The sequence below is a fragment of the Dipodomys spectabilis genome, unplaced genomic scaffold (genome assembly GCF_019054845.1).
Source record: "Dipodomys spectabilis isolate Male_0828 unplaced genomic scaffold, ASM1905484v1 ptg000095l, whole genome shotgun sequence".
In the NCBI taxonomy this organism is placed as follows: domain Eukaryota; kingdom Metazoa; phylum Chordata; class Mammalia; order Rodentia; family Heteromyidae; genus Dipodomys; species Dipodomys spectabilis.
In genome coordinates this window covers 18,426,766-18,446,501 of record NW_024870772.1, presented here as the reverse complement: position 1 = coordinate 18,446,501, position 19,736 = coordinate 18,426,766, and the positions used below count along the sequence as shown (strand labels likewise).

General features: G+C 37.6%; 1 protein-coding gene across 2 annotated transcripts in view; it reads left to right on the top strand.

Annotated features, from left to right (window-relative positions):
- Positions 1–19,736, top strand: part of Vwa8 (von Willebrand factor A domain containing 8) — a 295,472-nt gene that overhangs the window by 128,737 nt on the left and 146,999 nt on the right. For both annotated transcript variants that reach the window (XM_042685395.1, XM_042685396.1), the window contains one exon: positions 9,452–9,528. In XM_042685395.1, the coding sequence (XP_042541329.1) occupies positions 9,452–9,528 (77 nt within the window). The remainder of the gene's footprint in view (positions 1–9,451; positions 9,529–19,736) is intronic.

Here is a 19,736-nt window from a genome sequence, read left to right as displayed (position 1 = left end):
CCTTCATATTCAAGTGAGCAGTAGCTACACTTTATTGTTTCCTGATTTATTGCCATTAGTTTATTTTGCTATTGTATTTAGTACTCGTTAATGGTATTTTCTAAAAAGGAACTGAAGTTACTATGTAAAGAACATCTCTGAATATTACACAACTTTGTGAAAATTATTTAAGTAGTGGGATTTAGAAGGAAGGCCCAAAATAACAGAGGACACAATAGAAAGCTAAGCATTGAGCCCATGTTAAAAAAAAAAAAAGGGGGCTGGAAGTTGGCTCAGTGGTAGAGCGCTTGCCTTGCATGCCTGAGGCCCTGCGTTCGATTCCTCAGCATCACATAAGCAAAAAGAAAAAAAAGCCGGAAGTGGCGCTGTGGCTCAAGTGTTAGAGCACTAGCCTTGAGCTGAAGAGCTGAGGGACAGCGCTCAGGCCCAGAGTTCAGGCCCCACAACCGGACCCAAAAAAAAAAAAAAAACTAGAGGAAAAAAATCTGAATGGACCATATCACTATTCACCCTTCTGGATCTTAGATTCCATTTAAAACATTCTCAGACACTTGGTTTAGTTGTTTTGTAACCTTGGACTGTTTTATAATCCAGGACAACAAGATATAAACTCTCATGCAAATCAGCTCCTGACATCTGTTTTCTGTAATGAAATATAAAATACAACCCAAACTGTTAGTTAGGATAAATGGGTGTTAATGATTTCTTGTATGCAGGGTTCTTAACTTTTTAGAACTTAAATTGGCCGCTCTCCAGTACAAGAATATCCTTCTCTTTCAGTCACACTGATGTGAGGGTTCATTTTGCACTGAAGAAACAAATGCTGTGCAAAATGCTGCACAAACGTTAATGCCTCCTCTTTCCTGCACAAAGGGAGCAGAAAGTTTCTGAAAGACGTTTCTCCACCTTTAGCAAGAGCAAGTCTCAAGGCTTACTTTTTTTAAAAGGAAAAAACCCTTTTCCTTCTGATTTTAATAGTTAATATCTGCAGATTGTGAGTGATGGAACCCTAACAAGGGGAGTGGTGTTGTTTTTAAAGTATGTCTACTTGCCAGAGCACCTGACACATTACTAGAGTATACTGTGGGGAGATGCAGTGGTTTATAGGAATTCAAAGGAGGGCAAGAGGACAGAAAATAACTGGACAATCAGGCAATGCTGTGTACAAGTGAGAACATCCCATCAGAAAGCTATGGGGGTTGCAGGGGAGATGGTAAACTAGCTGTTCTTGTCAGAAAAAATGACATGAGCAAAGACAGAAATGTGCAGGTAATTGTTCTTGAGACAGCTGGCTGGCAGGAACATGTGAGTGAGACTTGCAGTTTGTTGTTCAACTGCTGTTTCAGACTTGAAGCTTCAGGGCCTGTCATTGAACTTTCCATATTCAAGTCCCAGGATGACTGTCCTCTTAGCCCATATCTCATTTCTAAACTGTTCTCTTTGCCTGCTTCCATTGTTCCTTACCCTTGTCTCTTAATCTTTTCCTTTCTCTTGCTCTCCCTTGATAGAATTCAGGTAGTTTCCTAAGTTGTGTATTTCCTACTTATCTAAGTTGACAGGCCCAGAGTCCTTTTTCTGTGAAGGATTTTACTAAGGAAACAACATAACTAAAATAGCAGACCTGAGAACTCTTTTTTAAAAAAAATTTTTAATTTTTTTAAAATTTTATTTTCTTGTGAAGATGCTATACAGATAGGTTACAGTTACATCGGTAATGAGTACATTTCTTGTCGGGCATTGAGAATTCTTTTTTTTTTTTTAATTTTATTGTGAAAATACTGTACAGAGGGGTTACAATTACATGGGCAAGATAGTGAGTACATTTCTTGTCAAGCATTGTAGCCTCCTCCTTTGTTTACCCTTCCCATCCCTTCCCAGCCTCCCTTCTACCCCCCTACCCTATCCTCCTCACCCTCCCACCAAAGTTGTAAAGTTCATTTTGGACATGACAACTTGTACTTCTCATTGTTGCAACGGGTCCACCTGTATCCATATTTAAACGACTTGTTTTTCCCCTTCCCCTCCACAAATTATACCGACATCAAATACAGTGAAAGCAGGGGTTATACTGTGGGGGAGGGACATACAAAGCAACAAAGAAATAATCTTATGTGTTAGAAACAAATGCATGAAAGAAAAAAAACATTTAAATACATATCTTAGGGTTCATTTTCCTAACATCACCTTATCTGACCTTTTCTGCTTGACTCAGTTCTCTGGGCTTTTCTCTCACAGAAACCAGAAGCATCTTTACTTCTGCCCTCAGTTTGATTCTATCTGAGGAACTTCACAGATTCCCTACTTCTCCCAAGCCTGTCGTTAAAGAGCCCTTTGCCTCCTGGCTCTGTCGTGGTCCCTCTTCCCAGTACACCTGCATGAAGAATTCAGTATATATTGTCATGAAGAATTCAGTAAGACAGCACCATAGTGATAGAACTGGCATTTTTTAGGGCTTTCTCCATCTATAGAGTAAAAAACAAATTTACTCAATGTTATCCTCAATAAGATTTATCATGATGTAACAATTGCTATGTCAATTTTATTAAATGACTAGCAAGAAAAGATAAATATGAATAAAATGAAAATATTAGCAGGTATTTTTAGCAGTGATATTTTAGTTGCCAAATTTTCCAGTGAGAAAAAAATGAGGATGTGTAATTTTTGTAATGAAAAAAGAAAACATTATTTATTTATGCAATTAAAGTAATCCTAAGGATTTTCTGTTCTAGGCAGAAACTATGAGTGAAAGGAACAAATTGCTCTAACCGTTTAATTTTGTTCAGGATATTTACAGAAATTCCTTCCTAGATTATTCTTTTAACATTTCCTCAAAGGAGCCATCAGATCTTCATAAAATGAAGTAGGAAATGGCCTGATGAGATCTGACTTAGAAAACAAACTAAACAAGTTGTGGACTAGCCTGTGGGGTGGTTAGAGGTGGGAAAGCAATCCAGTTCTTCCCAGGAACAGAGAAGAGAATGCTCTCCTCTCTGACTGAGTCAGTGAATTGGAGAGGAAAAAGCAAATCTGAGAAACAGGCACTTCAAAGTAAACACATCCCAAATTAAACTCAGCTGCCCTCCCCCACCCAGCCAATCTACTTCTCTCTTCCCGCATTTCTTTCTGAGGAAATAGTATAACCTACCAGTCTGTTGTCCAAGACAGAAATTTTTATTTTGCCTTTTCACCCTTCATCCAGGATAACACAGCATCCTATTAGTTCACTTTCCTGGGAATCTTTTTAATCCACCTACTTCTTTCTATCCCTTCGTTTAGGCCACTATCATTTTTTTAGATAAAATATTATAGGTTTATTTAAAATTTAATTCTCACCTTGAGTATGCAAAATACAAACTCCACAAAATGTTCAAATTTTTTTACTTTGTAGTTTACAAATATACAAAATAGAAGTTTGCTTAAATTTATATTACATATTTATTAAGGCAAGGAACTATACAGAAAAAACACATTTGTTCTGCTTAAGGCATACTTGGGAATAAACCATTGTGCAAATTGTTGCACATATGAAACCACAGTGCATAACAAGACTGCCTGAATGAAAAAAAATGTTAAAGTAAACCAGGTATAATTTACCTGACTTAGGTCATACATGCAGATCGGAAGACAAAAATAGACTCCTTGTCAAATTATGCAGCAGTTTGAACTTTGGCTTCCTCCTTTGGTACCTTTAGAACCAAGACTCACCAAGAACCATCATTTAGGCTATTAGAACACATATTCTGTACCTGAAATTTCTTCCTCGTCTTCTAACTGAATAATGGCTTTTAGAAGGCAAAGAGAATACAAGGTGATCTTTATATTTATATTGCATCTGAAAATACAATTCAAGGGAATTCTGTTCTTCCCTTCTCCCCCTTCTCCCAACTGAGGGATCTAATTTATACCCTGATATCCACAGCTTCCGGTCACTCCCATTGTGGTGTTTGTAAGTCCAGGCATATTCAAGTTGATTCAGAATTGGAATGATAGAAGATCCAGTCTCAGACCCCATCTGTTCTTTGATTTTTTTTTTTTAAATTTTTTTTGTCTTTTGTGATTCCTCCTTTCTCTTGATTATCCATTTCACAAGCTGACTTGTTGTGACCATGATTGTAGTGCTTTGCCAGCCGAGCTCTCCTCCACATGGGAAGACAACGTGAGAGGTTTGAAAAAAAATACCGAATTCTCTTCTGGCAGTGTGGATCGTCGTATATATCCACTTGTCTGGGTTTTAAAAGCGCCTCTTCATGTGTAAGGCCAGGTGGTCCGACCCGGAAAAGGCCCTGTCGCACTTCTGGCACTGGAAGGGGCGGTACCCCATGTGTTTTCGATAGTCCCTGGTCAGTTCATCGGAGCAGGCCGACTTCCACCCACAGCCATCCCAGTCACAGTGGTAAGGTTTCTCACCTGTGTGGGTTCGGAGACGTGCCTTGAGATGAGAACTTTTTGTGTAGGTTTTGCCGCGGCTCGCTTAATCACAAGTGTGGGTGGCTGTCCTTTTCCAGGGTGAGACTTTCTTCCCCTCTTTGGCTTGGGCTTCTCTGGCAGACAGATATTTTTCTATTGTGAAGATACTGTACAGTTACATGAGTAAGGTAATGAGTACATTTCCTTTCAAACATTGTTACCCCCTCCTTTGCTTTTCCTCTACCATCCCTTCCCTCCCTACTTCCCAAACTCCCCACCCCCAACCAAATTGTAAAGTTCGTTTTCAACATCCACTATCGTTTTTTATTGAACTTTTTAAGGGAATTTCCAAACTGCTTCCCTTTGCTGGCACTTTTGTTATTTTTCTATCAGACCATTCCATCAGTGTGAGCTTCCAAAACAAAAAATCTGATACCATTATGTGTTCTTAGGGAATAGTACAAACTCTACCAAGGTTTTGACAACTACCTTCCCAGCCTTGTTCCTTCAGCTCTTTTCTCCACTTATCCAGTCATTTGTCCACAAGAACTACTCACACATTGTTCTTTCTACCTGAAACTCCCTATCCCTTCTTTCCCAGACCTTGTACTGTGTCCTTACTAACTCAACTTAAACATCACTCTTGCATGGGCTTTTCTAAGCCTTAAGTTAAATCTTCAAGCATCTTGGATGACACTCACTTTGGATATCCATAACATTTGTGTAATTGTCTATGCTTCTTGTTAGACTGTAAATTGTGGGCATAGCCAAGCACCATAGCTATTGTATTTATTATCATATATAAAAAAGCTCAGCTAGATTCGTGCTGAGCTCATATAGGTACTCACAATAGTTTATGAATTAGACAAGAAGAAAAGAAGGACAGGAAGAAGAGGAAAGCCAAAAAGAGGAGAAGGAGAGTGGGAAGAAAGGGAAAAAATGTTTTATGGATAGTGACCACAAAGATCCTAGTGACATTTTGAATGAAGTTAGGAGGGGGAAAAAAGGAAAGTATCAAAATTATTAAGAGATTCAAGAACACTAGCAAGCCCAACGACCTGAAATCAGTCTCCATCATTGCAATCAAAGATGTATGCATTGAATAGTGAGATCCATAGCCATTTGTTAAATTGGGGTTAAAAAGAGAGACAAATAGGTGTGGTAGGAGGTAATGAGTTCAGTATGAACCCAGAAATTCTGATGACTGGAACAGGCACTCTCAAATGGAGCTTTGGAAAGAGGTGTGAGCCACCTGTGATTACTGAGGCTGGGAGAGTGGGTGAGAGAGAGTTCATAGAGCAAGAAGACAGCTGAGGCCAGGGTTCTGGAGACCTTAACATTTCAAGATACAGCCAAAAGCTTCTTTCTGGCAGCTGGGGGTTTCATTCTATATCTGTGAGAAGTTTAAGCTCCTAAATGGTACACTGCTCAAGAATTTGAAAAAGCATGGCTGATTCAGCAATTCCAGAGGTGGGAAAGGAGGAGGAACTCCCTTAGCTTATCAGGACTCACTACATTCAGAAAATCCTTCTCCTTCTGATATGATCGTGCATTTGTGATGTTTGCTTTTCTCTAAGATTACCAAATTTAAAACAGCTTTAACCACAGGCATTTTAGTCACTGATTTTATCTATTTAAATTTTTATGTTTATTGCAGAATGCCATTTTAAGCCTACATAGCTGCTGAAGTTGACATGCAAATGTGCAAATAAAATTTTTCTTCTTTGCGCTTCTGTGCTATGCTTGAAATTACTTTTGGCAAAATCCAGTCAGATGTTGAAAGGATTCCTAGAAGGTGAAATGACCCTTTCTTCTCTTGTTAGTGATTTTTATTAGCTTGACATTCAGCTCTGACAACCTTGAATCTTTAGTAGGTGAAATAAATTAAGATAATTCACAAAATTTATCCTACTTTCATAAGTCTGTACCATACCACAGTTCTGTTAGTTTGCTGACTACCTTGATCACCATTTGTGTTTTAGGAGGATTTGCATTTTCTTTCTGTATTCATTTATTTGACAAATCTTTATTAAATACATTATTTGTGACAGGTACTATACTGGGCTCAGATATAACAATGAGCAAAGCAGAATGCCCCCATGTTCCCTGTCCCTCAGTACATGCCCATTTGTATGGTTTGAGTAGACAATGACAGAGCCATTGGTACTTTTATTAAAACAAGTATGCAGTAAAAATGACTAGTTGTGTATATAGTAAAAATACCAGTAGTAGTGCTTACTTCGCTACTAGGCTTCTGCTATTTCTACAAAGCACCACACATTTATCCTACCCACCTGATTATTTGAAGAAAAGTCCAGAGTCCCTATATTAATTTCAAACTGAAAGAAACATAATCCATGATGTAGGGGCTAGAAGAACGAGCATCTGAACTATACACACATGAGTTTAAGTCCTCGCTCCACTATGACTAGCAATATGACTATGAACACCTTGCTTACCTTCTCTGAGCCTTGGATTCTTGATTTGTGAGATTGAAACAACCCCCCTTTTTTTTTGTCACTAATGGGTCTTGAACTCAGGGCTTGGGCTCTGTCCTTTGAACTCTTTCACTACTGCTGTAAGCCACAGTGCCACTTACAGTTTTTCTACTGGTTAGCTGGAGATAAGAGTCTCATGAACTTTCTTGTCCAGGCTGACTTCAAACCATGATCTTCAGATCTAAGCCTCCTGAGTAGCTAAGGTTACAGGTCCCTGCATAAAACAGTCTCAATTTCTATCTCATGGTCTATCTCAGTAGGTAACACATGGTAATGTATACAGAACCTAGCCGACTACAAGATAATAAAGTTATTATTGCCACTGCCTATGACAGAACTTGGCTCTTTCTCCATTTCTAGTCTTTTTACAAAAACTAATTTATAGTAAATTTACCTCCATCATTTGTATTCTACCTGCAAGTGAAAACTTTGAAACAGGGAAGTAGTGTGGGAGTAATTCCAGATTTGATAGTCTGTCTTCAGTATGTGGTAAGGAAAGACGGGCATTTCTAAAAGCATATATACTTGAGTTTTATTACTATATCTGGATTCTAGTTTTAAGGTCTCAGGATTTAATTTAATTTTTAAAAATTTACTTTATTGTTCTTATAGAGGTAATGTACAGAGGGATTACAAATACATGAGTCAGGTAATGAGTACATTTCCTTGCATACAGTGTCTTCTGTTCCCTCATTCTCTTCCAGTCCCTTCCTTCCATCTCCAGCTATGAGTTATATAGTTCACTTTCATCAGTGTCTAGTGAGCTCCACTGCTGCACTTTTCACCCTTTTTCCCTCTAGTTCTGTATCCTCTCCCCAATCCTTCAAAAGATATACTCTTAAATACATTATACATAAGGTAAAGAAGACAGAGCCATCAAAAAGTAAAAAAGAAAAAAGGAGAAAAGAAGTCTCTTGTTTCCATATCTTGGAGTTTCATTATATATATTATGTAAATATGAAGAGGCATTTAGGCATTGCGCCTTTGTGCTTCTTTCCTAAGAGTATCCTCTTTTGGTTTCAATGTGTGTGAGTATCTAGAATCCTTTATAATTTATCATATTCCAGTGCAGTTTAGATCTAATTTCAGCATTTCAGAGAGAACATGCACCGCTTGTCTCTCTGAGTTTGGCTTACCCCATTTAACACAATTTGTTCTAGTTCCATCCATTTCCCTGCAAGTGACATTATTTTATTCTTTCTAATGGCTGTGCAAAATTCCATTGTGTGTAAGTACCACACTTTTTGGATCCACTCATCTATTGTGGGACATACGGGTTCCTGAGTTGTTTCCATATCTTGGCTATTGTGAATAGTATGGCAATGAACATGGATGTGCAGGTGTCATATCCTGGCTTATGATGTTCAGGATAGATGTCCAGGAGTGCTATGGCTGGGTCATAGGGAAGGTCTATGTTTAGTTTTGTTTTTTTTTTTTGGGTCCGGTCGTGGGGCCTGAACTCTGGCCTGGGCACTGTCCCTCAGCTCTTCAGCTCAAGGCTAGCGCTCTACTACTTGAGCCACAGCGCCATTTCTGGCTTTTTTCTTTTTGCATATGTGGTGCTGAGGAATCGAACCCAGGGCCTTGAGCACGCAAGGCAAGCGCTCTACCACTGAGCCACCTTCCCAGCCCTATGTTTAGTTTTTTGAGGAACCTCTAGACTGCTGTCCAGAGTGATTGTACTAGTTTACTTTCCCACATACAATGCAATAGGGTTCCTTTTTCTCCACATCCCCACCAACATTTGTTGTTGCTCAAATACACAAAGTTGGCCAGTCTTGCTGGAGTGAGATGGAATCTCAGAGTTGTTTTGATTTGCATTTGCTTTATGGCCAAGGGTAATGAACATTTCCTCATGTGTTTTTTTTTTTTTTTTTTTTTTTGCCATTCTTACCTCCTCTTCTGATAAGTCTCTCCTTAGCTCCCTTGCCCATTTAGTGATTGGTTTAGTAGATTTGGAAGGGGTTAATTTATTGAGCTCCTTGTATACATTGGATATTAGGGTCGCAGGATTTTAGAGGACTATGAAGAGGGAATAAAAAGATAAGTGCTTGGTTACAGCAGGAAATTATGTTTCTATTTTTATATTTATTTTCCTGTAACTGAAAGCCATGCTTCTGAAGTATGAGAAAAATCACTGATGAGAAAAAAAATGTAATACATACTTGTTTTTATTTGTTTTTGTTCTTATACATATTTGATCAGCTTTGGTGCCATTCTTAAAACTGAAATAGTTGATATTCTGCTGTAATGTCCCAGCTTCAGTGTAAACTTATTTTAAAAAGAAGCCAAGATATAGGATGATAAGTTAGACATTTTCTTTAAACAAGAATAGCTTAGATCAAGTATGTTTAGAGTAAGCTTTTTGGAAACATTTATGCCCTAGAAAAGGGCTATGTAAAAATACTTGTTTGGTGTTCAGTAACAACAAACTAAAACACTACAATCTTAATAAAGTAGGTCCTGGCAAAATATTTTTCTGGTTTGGTAGAAACAACCTCCAAACAAAAGTGTCTTTCTATTTAAAGCAAACTTTGAAATTTCAGGGAGTTGGCAAAAACAAGATTGTTGACCGGTTCCTTCACCTGCTCAACAGACCCCGAGAATATATCCAGCTGCACAGGTAAGAGCATTTGAGCCACCAGCTCTTAAAGTCTGATTAAATAATCCATCACTCTCCTAGTACAAATTAAAGCTCATTTTATAAGCCAGTTTCATTCATGTTCTTCCTACTGTTATTTCTCTTTTCTTTAAAAGGCAATAAAACCATGCAACCATTTTTTTTTAGGTAATAGATACCTATCTGGTATATTTCTTTAAAAACTTTTAATGTTAGTACAAAGGTTATATACAGAGGGGTTAGAGTTACATAAGTCAGGTAAAGAGTACATTTCTTTTCGGACAATGTCACCCCTTCCCTCACCAACCATTTATTTTTAAAGTGATTAATGCTTTGTAAACATGAATTAATAGACAGTTTTGTGGACCGATAGTGATGAACATTACATTCTAGGAAGAGATCAGATCAGCTCTGAGGCCCTTAATTTAGAAGAAAAACACATTGAGCCTAAGCACCTTTTTTCACAAGATACTCAAGTAGTTCAGAGAGAAAGAACAACTAAGTGGGTCTCAGGTGAGAAATAAAGAGCGCTGAAAGGTAGGTAAAGGATGCTGTTTGTTTTTTCTTCTTCCTTAAAGCAGTTGGTACATGGTTACAGGGCTGGCTCAAGAATAGCTTTGAAGCAAATAAACTTTTTCAACATGGATAATTTCAGCTTTAGCAGTGAACCTATTCTGACTGTTTAAAAAAATATACCTGGTGCAGGTGGCTCATGCCTGTAATCCTACCTACTCGGGAGGCTGAGATCTGAGGATCTCAGGCAAGAAAGTCTGTGGGACTCTCTCCAATTAACCACCACAAAACTGGAAGTGGTGATCTGGCTCACGTGGTAGAGAGCTTACCTTGAGCTAAAGAGCTCAGGGACAGCACCCAGGCCCAGAGTTCAAGCTCCACAACCAACAAAATTAAAAACACTTAAATAATAATAATACATAAGAAGAACCATCATAATCTAAAAAGAGAGGTAGGAGCTTCAGCAAACACAGTAAGTATCAAACAACCTAATCACAGTAGTTAAAAAGTACTGTGTAGTGGACAACAACATTGGATTGAGTTACAAGAATTACTTTTCCAGTATGGTCTTTTTGCTCAATAATGACTAGTTTCTGAGAGAGAATTGTGGAGGATAGAAAGAGGGTAGTCAAAGGACAAAGAGAAAATGACCATGCAAAGATGGAAAGATGAGATGTGGCCCGAAGCTTCCTCTTGGGATTTATACCTATGGCTTTAATAGTAATGGTACCTGATTAACCCTAGCACAGTATAGAACTACAAAACTGGCCAGAATCACAAGCACTGGGGTAAAAACACTGAGCAATGATAGCAGAGCTCCAGCATGATCAGGAGCCTTCATTAAACATTCTTAATATTCAGAGGAGATCCTGGAAAGTTTATGCTTTAGATGTAGGTTGGCCTTTCCATATAATAAAAGGAACTCTGTATCTACCCTGAGAAAGTTTAGCAATAAACTTCCATTATTTTGGAAGTTCTTTCTCATACAGAATGGTTTGAAAAAGAAAAAGAATTGACTGAGCTTAGTGACTCATACTTATTATCCCAGCTACTTGGGAAATGGAGATCAGGAAGGTCGTTTGAGGCCAGGGAGTACTCATCTCAACAAGGTGAACATGGTGGTTAGCATTCATAATACAACCCCACCTATACTGGAGATGTGTGTAGGATTGTAGTCCAACTGGCAGAGCAAAAACTTGAACCCTATCCAAAAAGTAAAGCAAAAGGGGTGGAAGCATGGCTCAAGTGGAACATCATCTTTCTACCAAACAGGAACCTTAAAATATAAGAGAGAGAGAGACAGAGACAGAGAGACAAGAGAGAGACAGAGAGAGACAGAGAAAGGAAGAGAGGGAGAAAGGAAAAAAAACAGATATTTGAGAAAACACAGAGGAATACCTTGGAAAGATACGTGTGTTTGAGCTCATGTTTACTAGATCTGAAAACTGCCAACACTCAACAACATAGCATTTCTAATGCCAGTCCTTCAGTACAAAATTGATAGGCACAAAAAAGCAGGAAAACTGATCAATAAATACAGAGGCAAAAATGTAAGACCATGGAATTAGCAAGCAAAGACTTATAAAACAGCTGCCTTAAATGTAGGTAAGCAATTCAAAGGGGGAAATAAACAAATGAGGGATAACTATGAATTCTCAGTAGAGTTTGCCACCCTAAGCAGAGCAGCTTCACATGCACCAACTGGCATCTCCAAAGGAGAAGATAAAATGGGACAGAACAGTATCTAACGATTGTGGGAAATCCTCCAATTTAATGTAAAACATAAAGTCATGCATGTAGAAAGATTGGTGAATCTCAAGCAGAAAGACATAATATGCAGATCATAACCAAGTGGCTGAAAACCAAGAGAAAATATTTAAACCACAGAAGGTGAAAAGGAATATTACGCAAGGGGGAACAATGATTTAAAAATATGACTGCCAGTTTCTCATGAGAAATGAAAAAGAACTCAAATTCATTAAAATGGTTGCTTTTAAAGTGCTAAACAAAAAAAAAAAAAATCAGATTAGTACATTTATCACAAATACTCTTTAAATGTAAAGTCAAAGACATTTCAGATGAACGAAAGCCAGAGTATTTTTCATCACCAAATGTGAGTGATGAAATTAAAAAGCTAGGCACCAGTGACTCAAGCCTATAATTTTGAGGAGTCTGAAATCTAAGGATTGAGTTTCAAAGCCAGCCCAGGCAGGAAAGTCCTTGAGACTCTTTTATCTTCAATTAACCAGCAAAATCTAGAAGTGAAGTGTGGCTCAACTAATATGGTGCCAACCTTGATCAAAATGCTAAAGACCAGCATCTAGGCCAAGTTCAAGCCCCAATACTTGCACAAAAAGGAAAGAAATTGCATTTCAGTAATGCAAAGTTATATTTCAGTGATGCAGCTATTACCAAATCCAGCAACATGTAATTGGATAATATGTCATAAGCAGGGAATGCAAAGAGATGGTGTCTGTTTTGTACCTGAAATTGGCTGTCTGCCTTCTCAAATACTTTCCCCTGGCAGTCATTAGTGTTATTAGTCTGTTCAAAGAAACAACACTGGCCATCACTGAACCTCCCTTTTACTGAATTTCTTTTCCATTTCAGTAATTTCTGATTTTGCCTCCTTTTTATCATCTTTAGACTTAGTACACTGTTACTTTGCTAGCTTTTTTTTATATGAATGCCTAAATTCCTGATTCTCAGCCTTTAAATTATCATAAATGTTTGAGGCTGTTTTTGAGCCTCTCATGTCTCATTAGTTGAGAACATGGATATTCAACATGCATTTAGAAGTTTACAAGATTGGATACAGAATTTATTCTGCCTCAATTGCCTTTCATACTGACCTTTTGTCATGGACTAACAAAGGTCCATGAAAGAATGCAGTTGAAAGCTGCTGATTTATATTATGGAGTAATTCTAATAGTGGCTAAATAAATGTGAAATATATTATCTTCAAAATTTTGGAAATTCAAATGTAATAAAATTTCAAAGTTAAGAGCTTAATATGGCCTGGAAAATTTAATAAACTGATAGGTTATTTGATATAGGCTGGTTTGTTATTTAATTTTAAACATAGTCTCAATGTAAATAAAATAGCCCACATTTAAGCCCATATTTGTTACCAAAGTAAAGTAATATACTAGTTAACCAGTCTTTAGTGGCCAGCCTTCCTCTCCAGCTTTGTTGAGGATTAGGGTTGGGGTCAAAGTCAAGGCACACACCTCTTTTTTTAAGTAAGATTTGACACCAGCCTATTCATAACATAGGTTAGTGAAGACTGGTATTTTTACAAAACAAACCAAAATCAATGCCTATTATGACAATGAAACAAAAAAACAAAAGGTACAGCCAACAGAGTACTTGCAAATTCTTTTGACAGTAAACAATATTTCAAACACACACAAATTTATATATACTTATCTATGCACATATGTACTTTTAAAGGTTATAGGCATACTGTGTAATGATCAGTATTATAAACTTATTTGCTAGTTTTCTACCCAGAAAAATTCTTTGGAGTAAAAATATATTTGGCATTCCTGATTGTCACATGTAATATCCTATAGTTGGGCTTTAAGATGAGACTTCCTTTCAGTAGCATGTAGGGAAAATTTTGTCTACATCATTTGACAAGATAACAAATTTTCCTAGGGGAATGAAAACTACCCCATTTCTTGGTCTAGGTATTGGGACAAATACTAAAATCAATGACAAAGCAAAATGCTTTACTTCTGGATTTAATGGAGAAAAAAATAGAAAAGTTTGAGGAGAATGGTTAATCGGAAAATTATTAGTAATAGGGAAATAAAATAATGTACATAAAAAATTTTCAAAGTTAAATGTTTATCTTTTGTAGCACCTATTTATTATTTATTAATAATATTATTAGAAATACAATTCATTTTAGCTGAGTCCTATGTAATCTAACAATATTAAAGATGTAATCTATTTTGTAAAGTTAGAAGTGAAAAGGCTTAATTTAAAATATATCCGATTATAGATTTTCACCAATGAGATTGACATTCCCACTAATTTCAGTGTGGGGATTTTTTTCTTTATTATATAGTGTTAGGGCTACATGTGCCATGAAATTTAAGCTCATAAAATTGCTTTAAGGGAAACATCTGTTTAAAAGACCTAAAAATAGAGTGAAAAAAATGTTGAGGACTTCTCTGATCTGTAGATGATCTACTTATGGTCTTTACTTTGTTTATTTTAGAATCCTTCTAATGGATTTGTGGTGTTTCCATCCATAATCAGTCACTGTCAGTTTATTTTATGGATGTCATATGAACAAGATTAGTTATAAGAGCCATTCCAAACATCATCTGACAATTAAACTGCCACCAAACACAGGCATGCAGACTTTTAAGTATGGTCATTTTATTTATAAATCATATTTATAAAATGAATAAGCTGGACAATTTGTGTATTTAGTTAAAATTAAGATCTTGTCTTGAGGAAGAGTTAAGTAATTTAAAAGATTAATGGATGTAATTGCTTTGCATGGTCTCTGTTTCAAGTAGAAGAGGCAATGTGGCTCACATTTGTGAAATGCATTTCATTTTCTGTGATGTTCGATTGATATGTGAGATGATATTTGATTATTTAACTTCTGTGATTACATTTTTCTCTTTGGGCAAAAGTACATAACTGTATTAAGATCAACGCTTTGAAATACTCAATTACATTTTTTCCTTCCCTCACAGCTGTGAGGATGACAGTATAGGTCTGATCATTAGCATGAGCTATTTATTGTCTTGGCTGTTTTTCCACTAGTGAACCCCACTGGAAATACAGTGTTTCCATGTCTCCCAGTATAGCTCTGACTTTCTTTTCCAATAAGTTTTTCCTCACATATGCTCACCTTATTGTGACTGGGTGATTCTGGATGCTACTCACAAGTACTTGAATCCATATCTATCTTGATCTCTTTACCTAAAATGCACCTCATATCTCCCCCAATCCTTCAAAGTTGTCTGTAGTAACTTTACTTGGAACCTTTCTTGATATTTCATACTGAGTTCCTACTCTCAATATTCAAAGGAAGGGGTTTTGCTGGGAAAGTGGCTCAGTGGTAGAATGCTTGCCTTGCATGTACCACTTAAGCAGAAAAAGCCAGAAGTGGCACTGTGGCTAAAGTGGTAGAATGCTAGCCTTGGGCTGAAGAACTGAGGGACAGCATCCAGACCCAGAGTTCAGACCCCACGACTGACCAAAAAAAAAAGGAAGGGGTTTGTTTCATTGTGATAAAAAGAATGTGAGTTTTGGAGATCAAATCTTCTGCACTAACTTTTTTTTTTTTTTGCCGGTCATGGGGCCTGAATTCTGGGTCTGGGCGCTGTCCCTCAGCTCTTCAGCTCAAGGCTAGTGCTTTACCACTGGAGCTACAGCACCACTTCCAGCTTTTTCTGTTTATGTGGTGCTGAGGAATCGAACCCAGGGCCTCATGCTTGCAAGGCAATGCACTCTACCGCTGAGCTACCTTCCCAGCCCTGTCTGCACTAACTTTTATGTGACCTTGAACTCCTTGAGTCCTAGTTTCCTATCTATCAGACTGAAGTAATTTTTTGCAGGTAACTCTGAAGACTAAATGAGAGAATGTATGCTAAACACAGTGTTAGGTACTTTTAGGTAGCCAAACATTTGGGAATACTTGTTTATCTGACTTTCTTATCTCACTTTGATTTACGTAATATATGTGGAACGTCCCTAATTCAAAAATCTGAAGCTTAACATGTTCCAGCTTTTTAAAAATTGGTATAATGGTTGATAAATTTCAGATGTGTATATCTGAGTTTTGATGGTTTTTTTATTTGGACTGTTCAGTTGGTGAATACTATGTCAATATTCAAAATCAAACAAACTCTGGAATACCAAAATGCTTCATGTTCCAAACTTTCATTTCAGATAAGAGATACCCAGCCTATGGTAACTTCTAATATCTGCTGTCCACGCTTACTTTCCCCTATCATGCCTCACCAACTAAACAGGGAACCTTTTGATGGCAGGAGTCTGTTTTACTCATCATATATAAATTTATCCATTTAATTTATCTTTATTAAGTTCCTTAAATTTGTCTGAGTATGGGTGGCTTGTGCCAATTAGGAAGCAGAGTTTGGCAGGGTCACAGTTCAAGGCCAACCTTAGCAAAATATTCATGAGACTTTCAGCAGAAAAGAATGCAGGTGTAGTTGTACATATATGTTATAATAGCTATGGCAGAAAGCATAAATAGGAGCATCACAGCCCAGGCAAAAAGCAAAAAGTACCAGAGCAAAAAAGAGATCAAGGTTTATTCAGGTACTAGAGTGCCTTCCTAGCAAAATGGTGAGGCCCTAAATTCAGATGCTAATACCGCTTTAAAAAAAAAAGTCTTTATATTTGCCAGAAACTGGCTTAGGCACTGATGATCTACAGATAATAGTACTCTCATTGACCTAGAGGTGCTCTTTGGTGAGCATAACCTTTAAAACAAAAACCTTTTGATAATGCTAGCTGTTGGCAAATTGGGGAAAAACAATTATTGTTTCCCAATATTCTTTATCTTCTTTATTAAACCTTTCACCCACTAATTTTTGGCTAAGCCCATAACCACTTCAGAATAAAGACCTCATGTTCTAATCAGTCTTGCAGACTGACAATTTGATGGGCTAATAGGTAGCTAATAGCTTATAAGCAGATATAGATTACTCAAATTCCAAGAAGTGTTTGTAAATGTCTGGGGAAGAAGGCATAACCTTGTTTCCCTCTTGTTCCTTCTGAGGGGCTGAATGCAGAAAACCTCTGGGGTAACAAAAGTGGAAATGACTAAAACTATCATCTGAGTCTCCCTAAAGAAGATGACTTTAATGTATAGACTAAAACTAGACAATAGAACTTATTTTGATAGAAATGTCCTTTGCACACGCAGTCAGTAGCCACCATAAACATGTCTAGCACAACAAAGGAGCTGACTTTTTAACTGAATTTTAATTCAGTTAAATTTAAATAGCTACGGGGAGCTAATGGCTACTGATTGGTACAAGTCTAAATAACAATTGCTTCAAGAAAAGCGGTTTTCCAACCAATTGATTACATATTTCATATGTAGCCCAAAATCTGAGTTGAGACTTGAAATTCAATTCTGAAGCAGAGCTATCTGTGCTTCTAGGAAAGGATGGCTGATTTCATGGAGTGTGAGCTAGAAGGCCTAGATAAAATCATGTTCGCATCATTTTGACAAATACTTATTGGCATCCACTCTGTATTAAGAAGTATGCACAGGGGCTAGGAAGGTGGCTCAGTGGTAGAGCGCTTGCCTTGCATGCATGATGCTCTGGGTTCAATTCCACATCACTACATAAGCAGAAAAAGCCGGAAGTGGTGCTGTGGCTCAAGTGGTAGAGCGCTAGCCTGGAGCTGAATTGCTGAGGGACAGCGCCCAGGCCCAGAGTTCAGGCCCCACAACAGGCCAAACAAAACAAAACAAAACTAAGCTAAGCACAGTACTGGCCTCATTACTGTAAGACCATGCATTTGGAAGTTCCTCTCAATTCTCTCTTTTCCCTTCTCCCTCCGTACAGAGAGGTTACAGTTACATGAGTAAGTTAAGGAGTGCATTTTTTTTTTTTTTGTGAACATACTGTACAGAGGGGTTACAATTACATGGGCAAGATAATGAGTACATTTCTTATCAAGCATTGCAGCCTCCTCTTTTGTTTTCCCTTCACATCCCTTCCCAGCCTCCACCCTTCCCCCACCCAATCCTCCCCCCCCACACACACACCAAAGTTGTAAAGTTCATTTTCCATGACATGACAACTTGTACTTCTCATTGTTGCAACAGGTCCACCTGTATCCTTAAACGACTTGTTTTTCACCATCTCCTCCACAAATTATAACGACATCAAATATAGTGAAAGCAGGGGTTATACTGTGGGGGAGGGACATACAAAGCAACAAAGAAATAATCTTATAAATGCGTTAGAAACAAATGCATGAAAGAAAAAAAACATTAAAATACATATCTAAGGGTTCATTTTCCTCACATCACATAATCTGACCTTTTCTGCTTGACTCATACATATACTAGATACTGCAAATAAGGGAAACCATGGGACCTATGTTTCTTTGGGCCTGGCTTACTTCACTTAATATAATTTTTTCCAAGTCTTTCCATTTCCTAACAAATGGGGCAATGTCATTCGTTCTGATGGAGGCATAGAATTCCATTGTGTATATATACCACATTTTCTTGATCCATTCATCTACTGAGGGGCATCTGGGTTGGTTCCATATCTTAGCTATGGTAAATAATGCTGCAATAAACATAGTTGTGCTGGTAGCTTTAGTGTGGTCTTGTTTGTAAACATTTGGGTAAATGCCCAAAAGTGGGATTGCTGGGTCATAGGGGAGCTCTATGTGAAGTCTTTTGAGGAACCTCCATACTGCTTTCCAAAGTGGTTGAACAAGTTTACACTCCCACCAACTTCGATAAGGGAGCTAAAAAAATAGAATGGAAGAAAGACAGCCTCTTCAGTAAATGGTGCTGGCAAAATTGGTTAACTACTTGTAGAAAACTAAATCTAGATCCTTATATATCACTCTGCACCAGAATCATCTCCAAATGGATCAAAGACCTCGGAGTCAAAGCAGACACTCTGAAAACATTACAGGATGGAATAAGAGAAACCCTAGGTCTCCTTGGCGCAGGCCGAAATTTTCTTAATAGAGACCCGGAAACACAACAAATCAAAGAAAGGTTGGACAAATGGGATTGCATGAAGTTGCAGAGCTTCTGCATAGCAAAGGACATAGCTAGCAAGATCAATAGAAAGCCCACGGATTGGGAGAAGATCTTCACTAGCCATATAACAGACAAGGGTCTCATATCTAAAATATACTCGGAACTCAAAAAATTAAATCCCCCAACAACAAATCCTCAAAGAAACAACTGCCCAATAAATAAGTGGGCTAAAGACTTAAAGAGAAACTTCTCTGAAGAAGAAAGAAGGATGGCCAATAGACACATGAAGAAATGCTCAACCTCCCTAGCCATAAAAGAAATGCAAATCAAAACAACATTGAGATATCACCTCACTCCAGTTAGAAGGGCAAAAATCAAGAATTCTAACAACAACAGATGCTGGAGGAGTGCATTTCTTGTGGAACATTGTTAGCCCCTTCTTTGTTTTTCTCCTACTATCCCTTCCTTCCCACTTCCCACTTCCCCCCTCCAGAAGTTGTAAAGTTCATTTCCAACATAGTGTCTTGTGAGTATCATTGTTGTATTGTGTCATCCTGTGTCCTTGTTTCAGCATTTTGTTATTCCTTCTCCTACCCCGGCTGACATTTCCTTATATTGTGCCATCATTAGCACAAAGTGTTTTTTTAAAAGAGGGGTCAAAGACAACTTTCTGTGTTTGACAAATGGGATTGAAAAATGCATACTGACTCTAAGGAGTGCAATCCGTGTTATACTTCTTCTATTTGGATCTGTGCAGATATCTTCACAAGCTGTTTCTCAGCTATTGAAATAAACTAAACTTAGGACCACACTTTCAATCATACAAATAACAAAGTATACCAATCACATTGCTTTCCCAAAAATAGCTTCCTTTAATTTTTAAGAACAAAAAAGTTTTTCATTATTAACAACTAAAATTTAAGAGTGTAATTAAGGTAATTTTAGCTCATAGTTTTTTTGT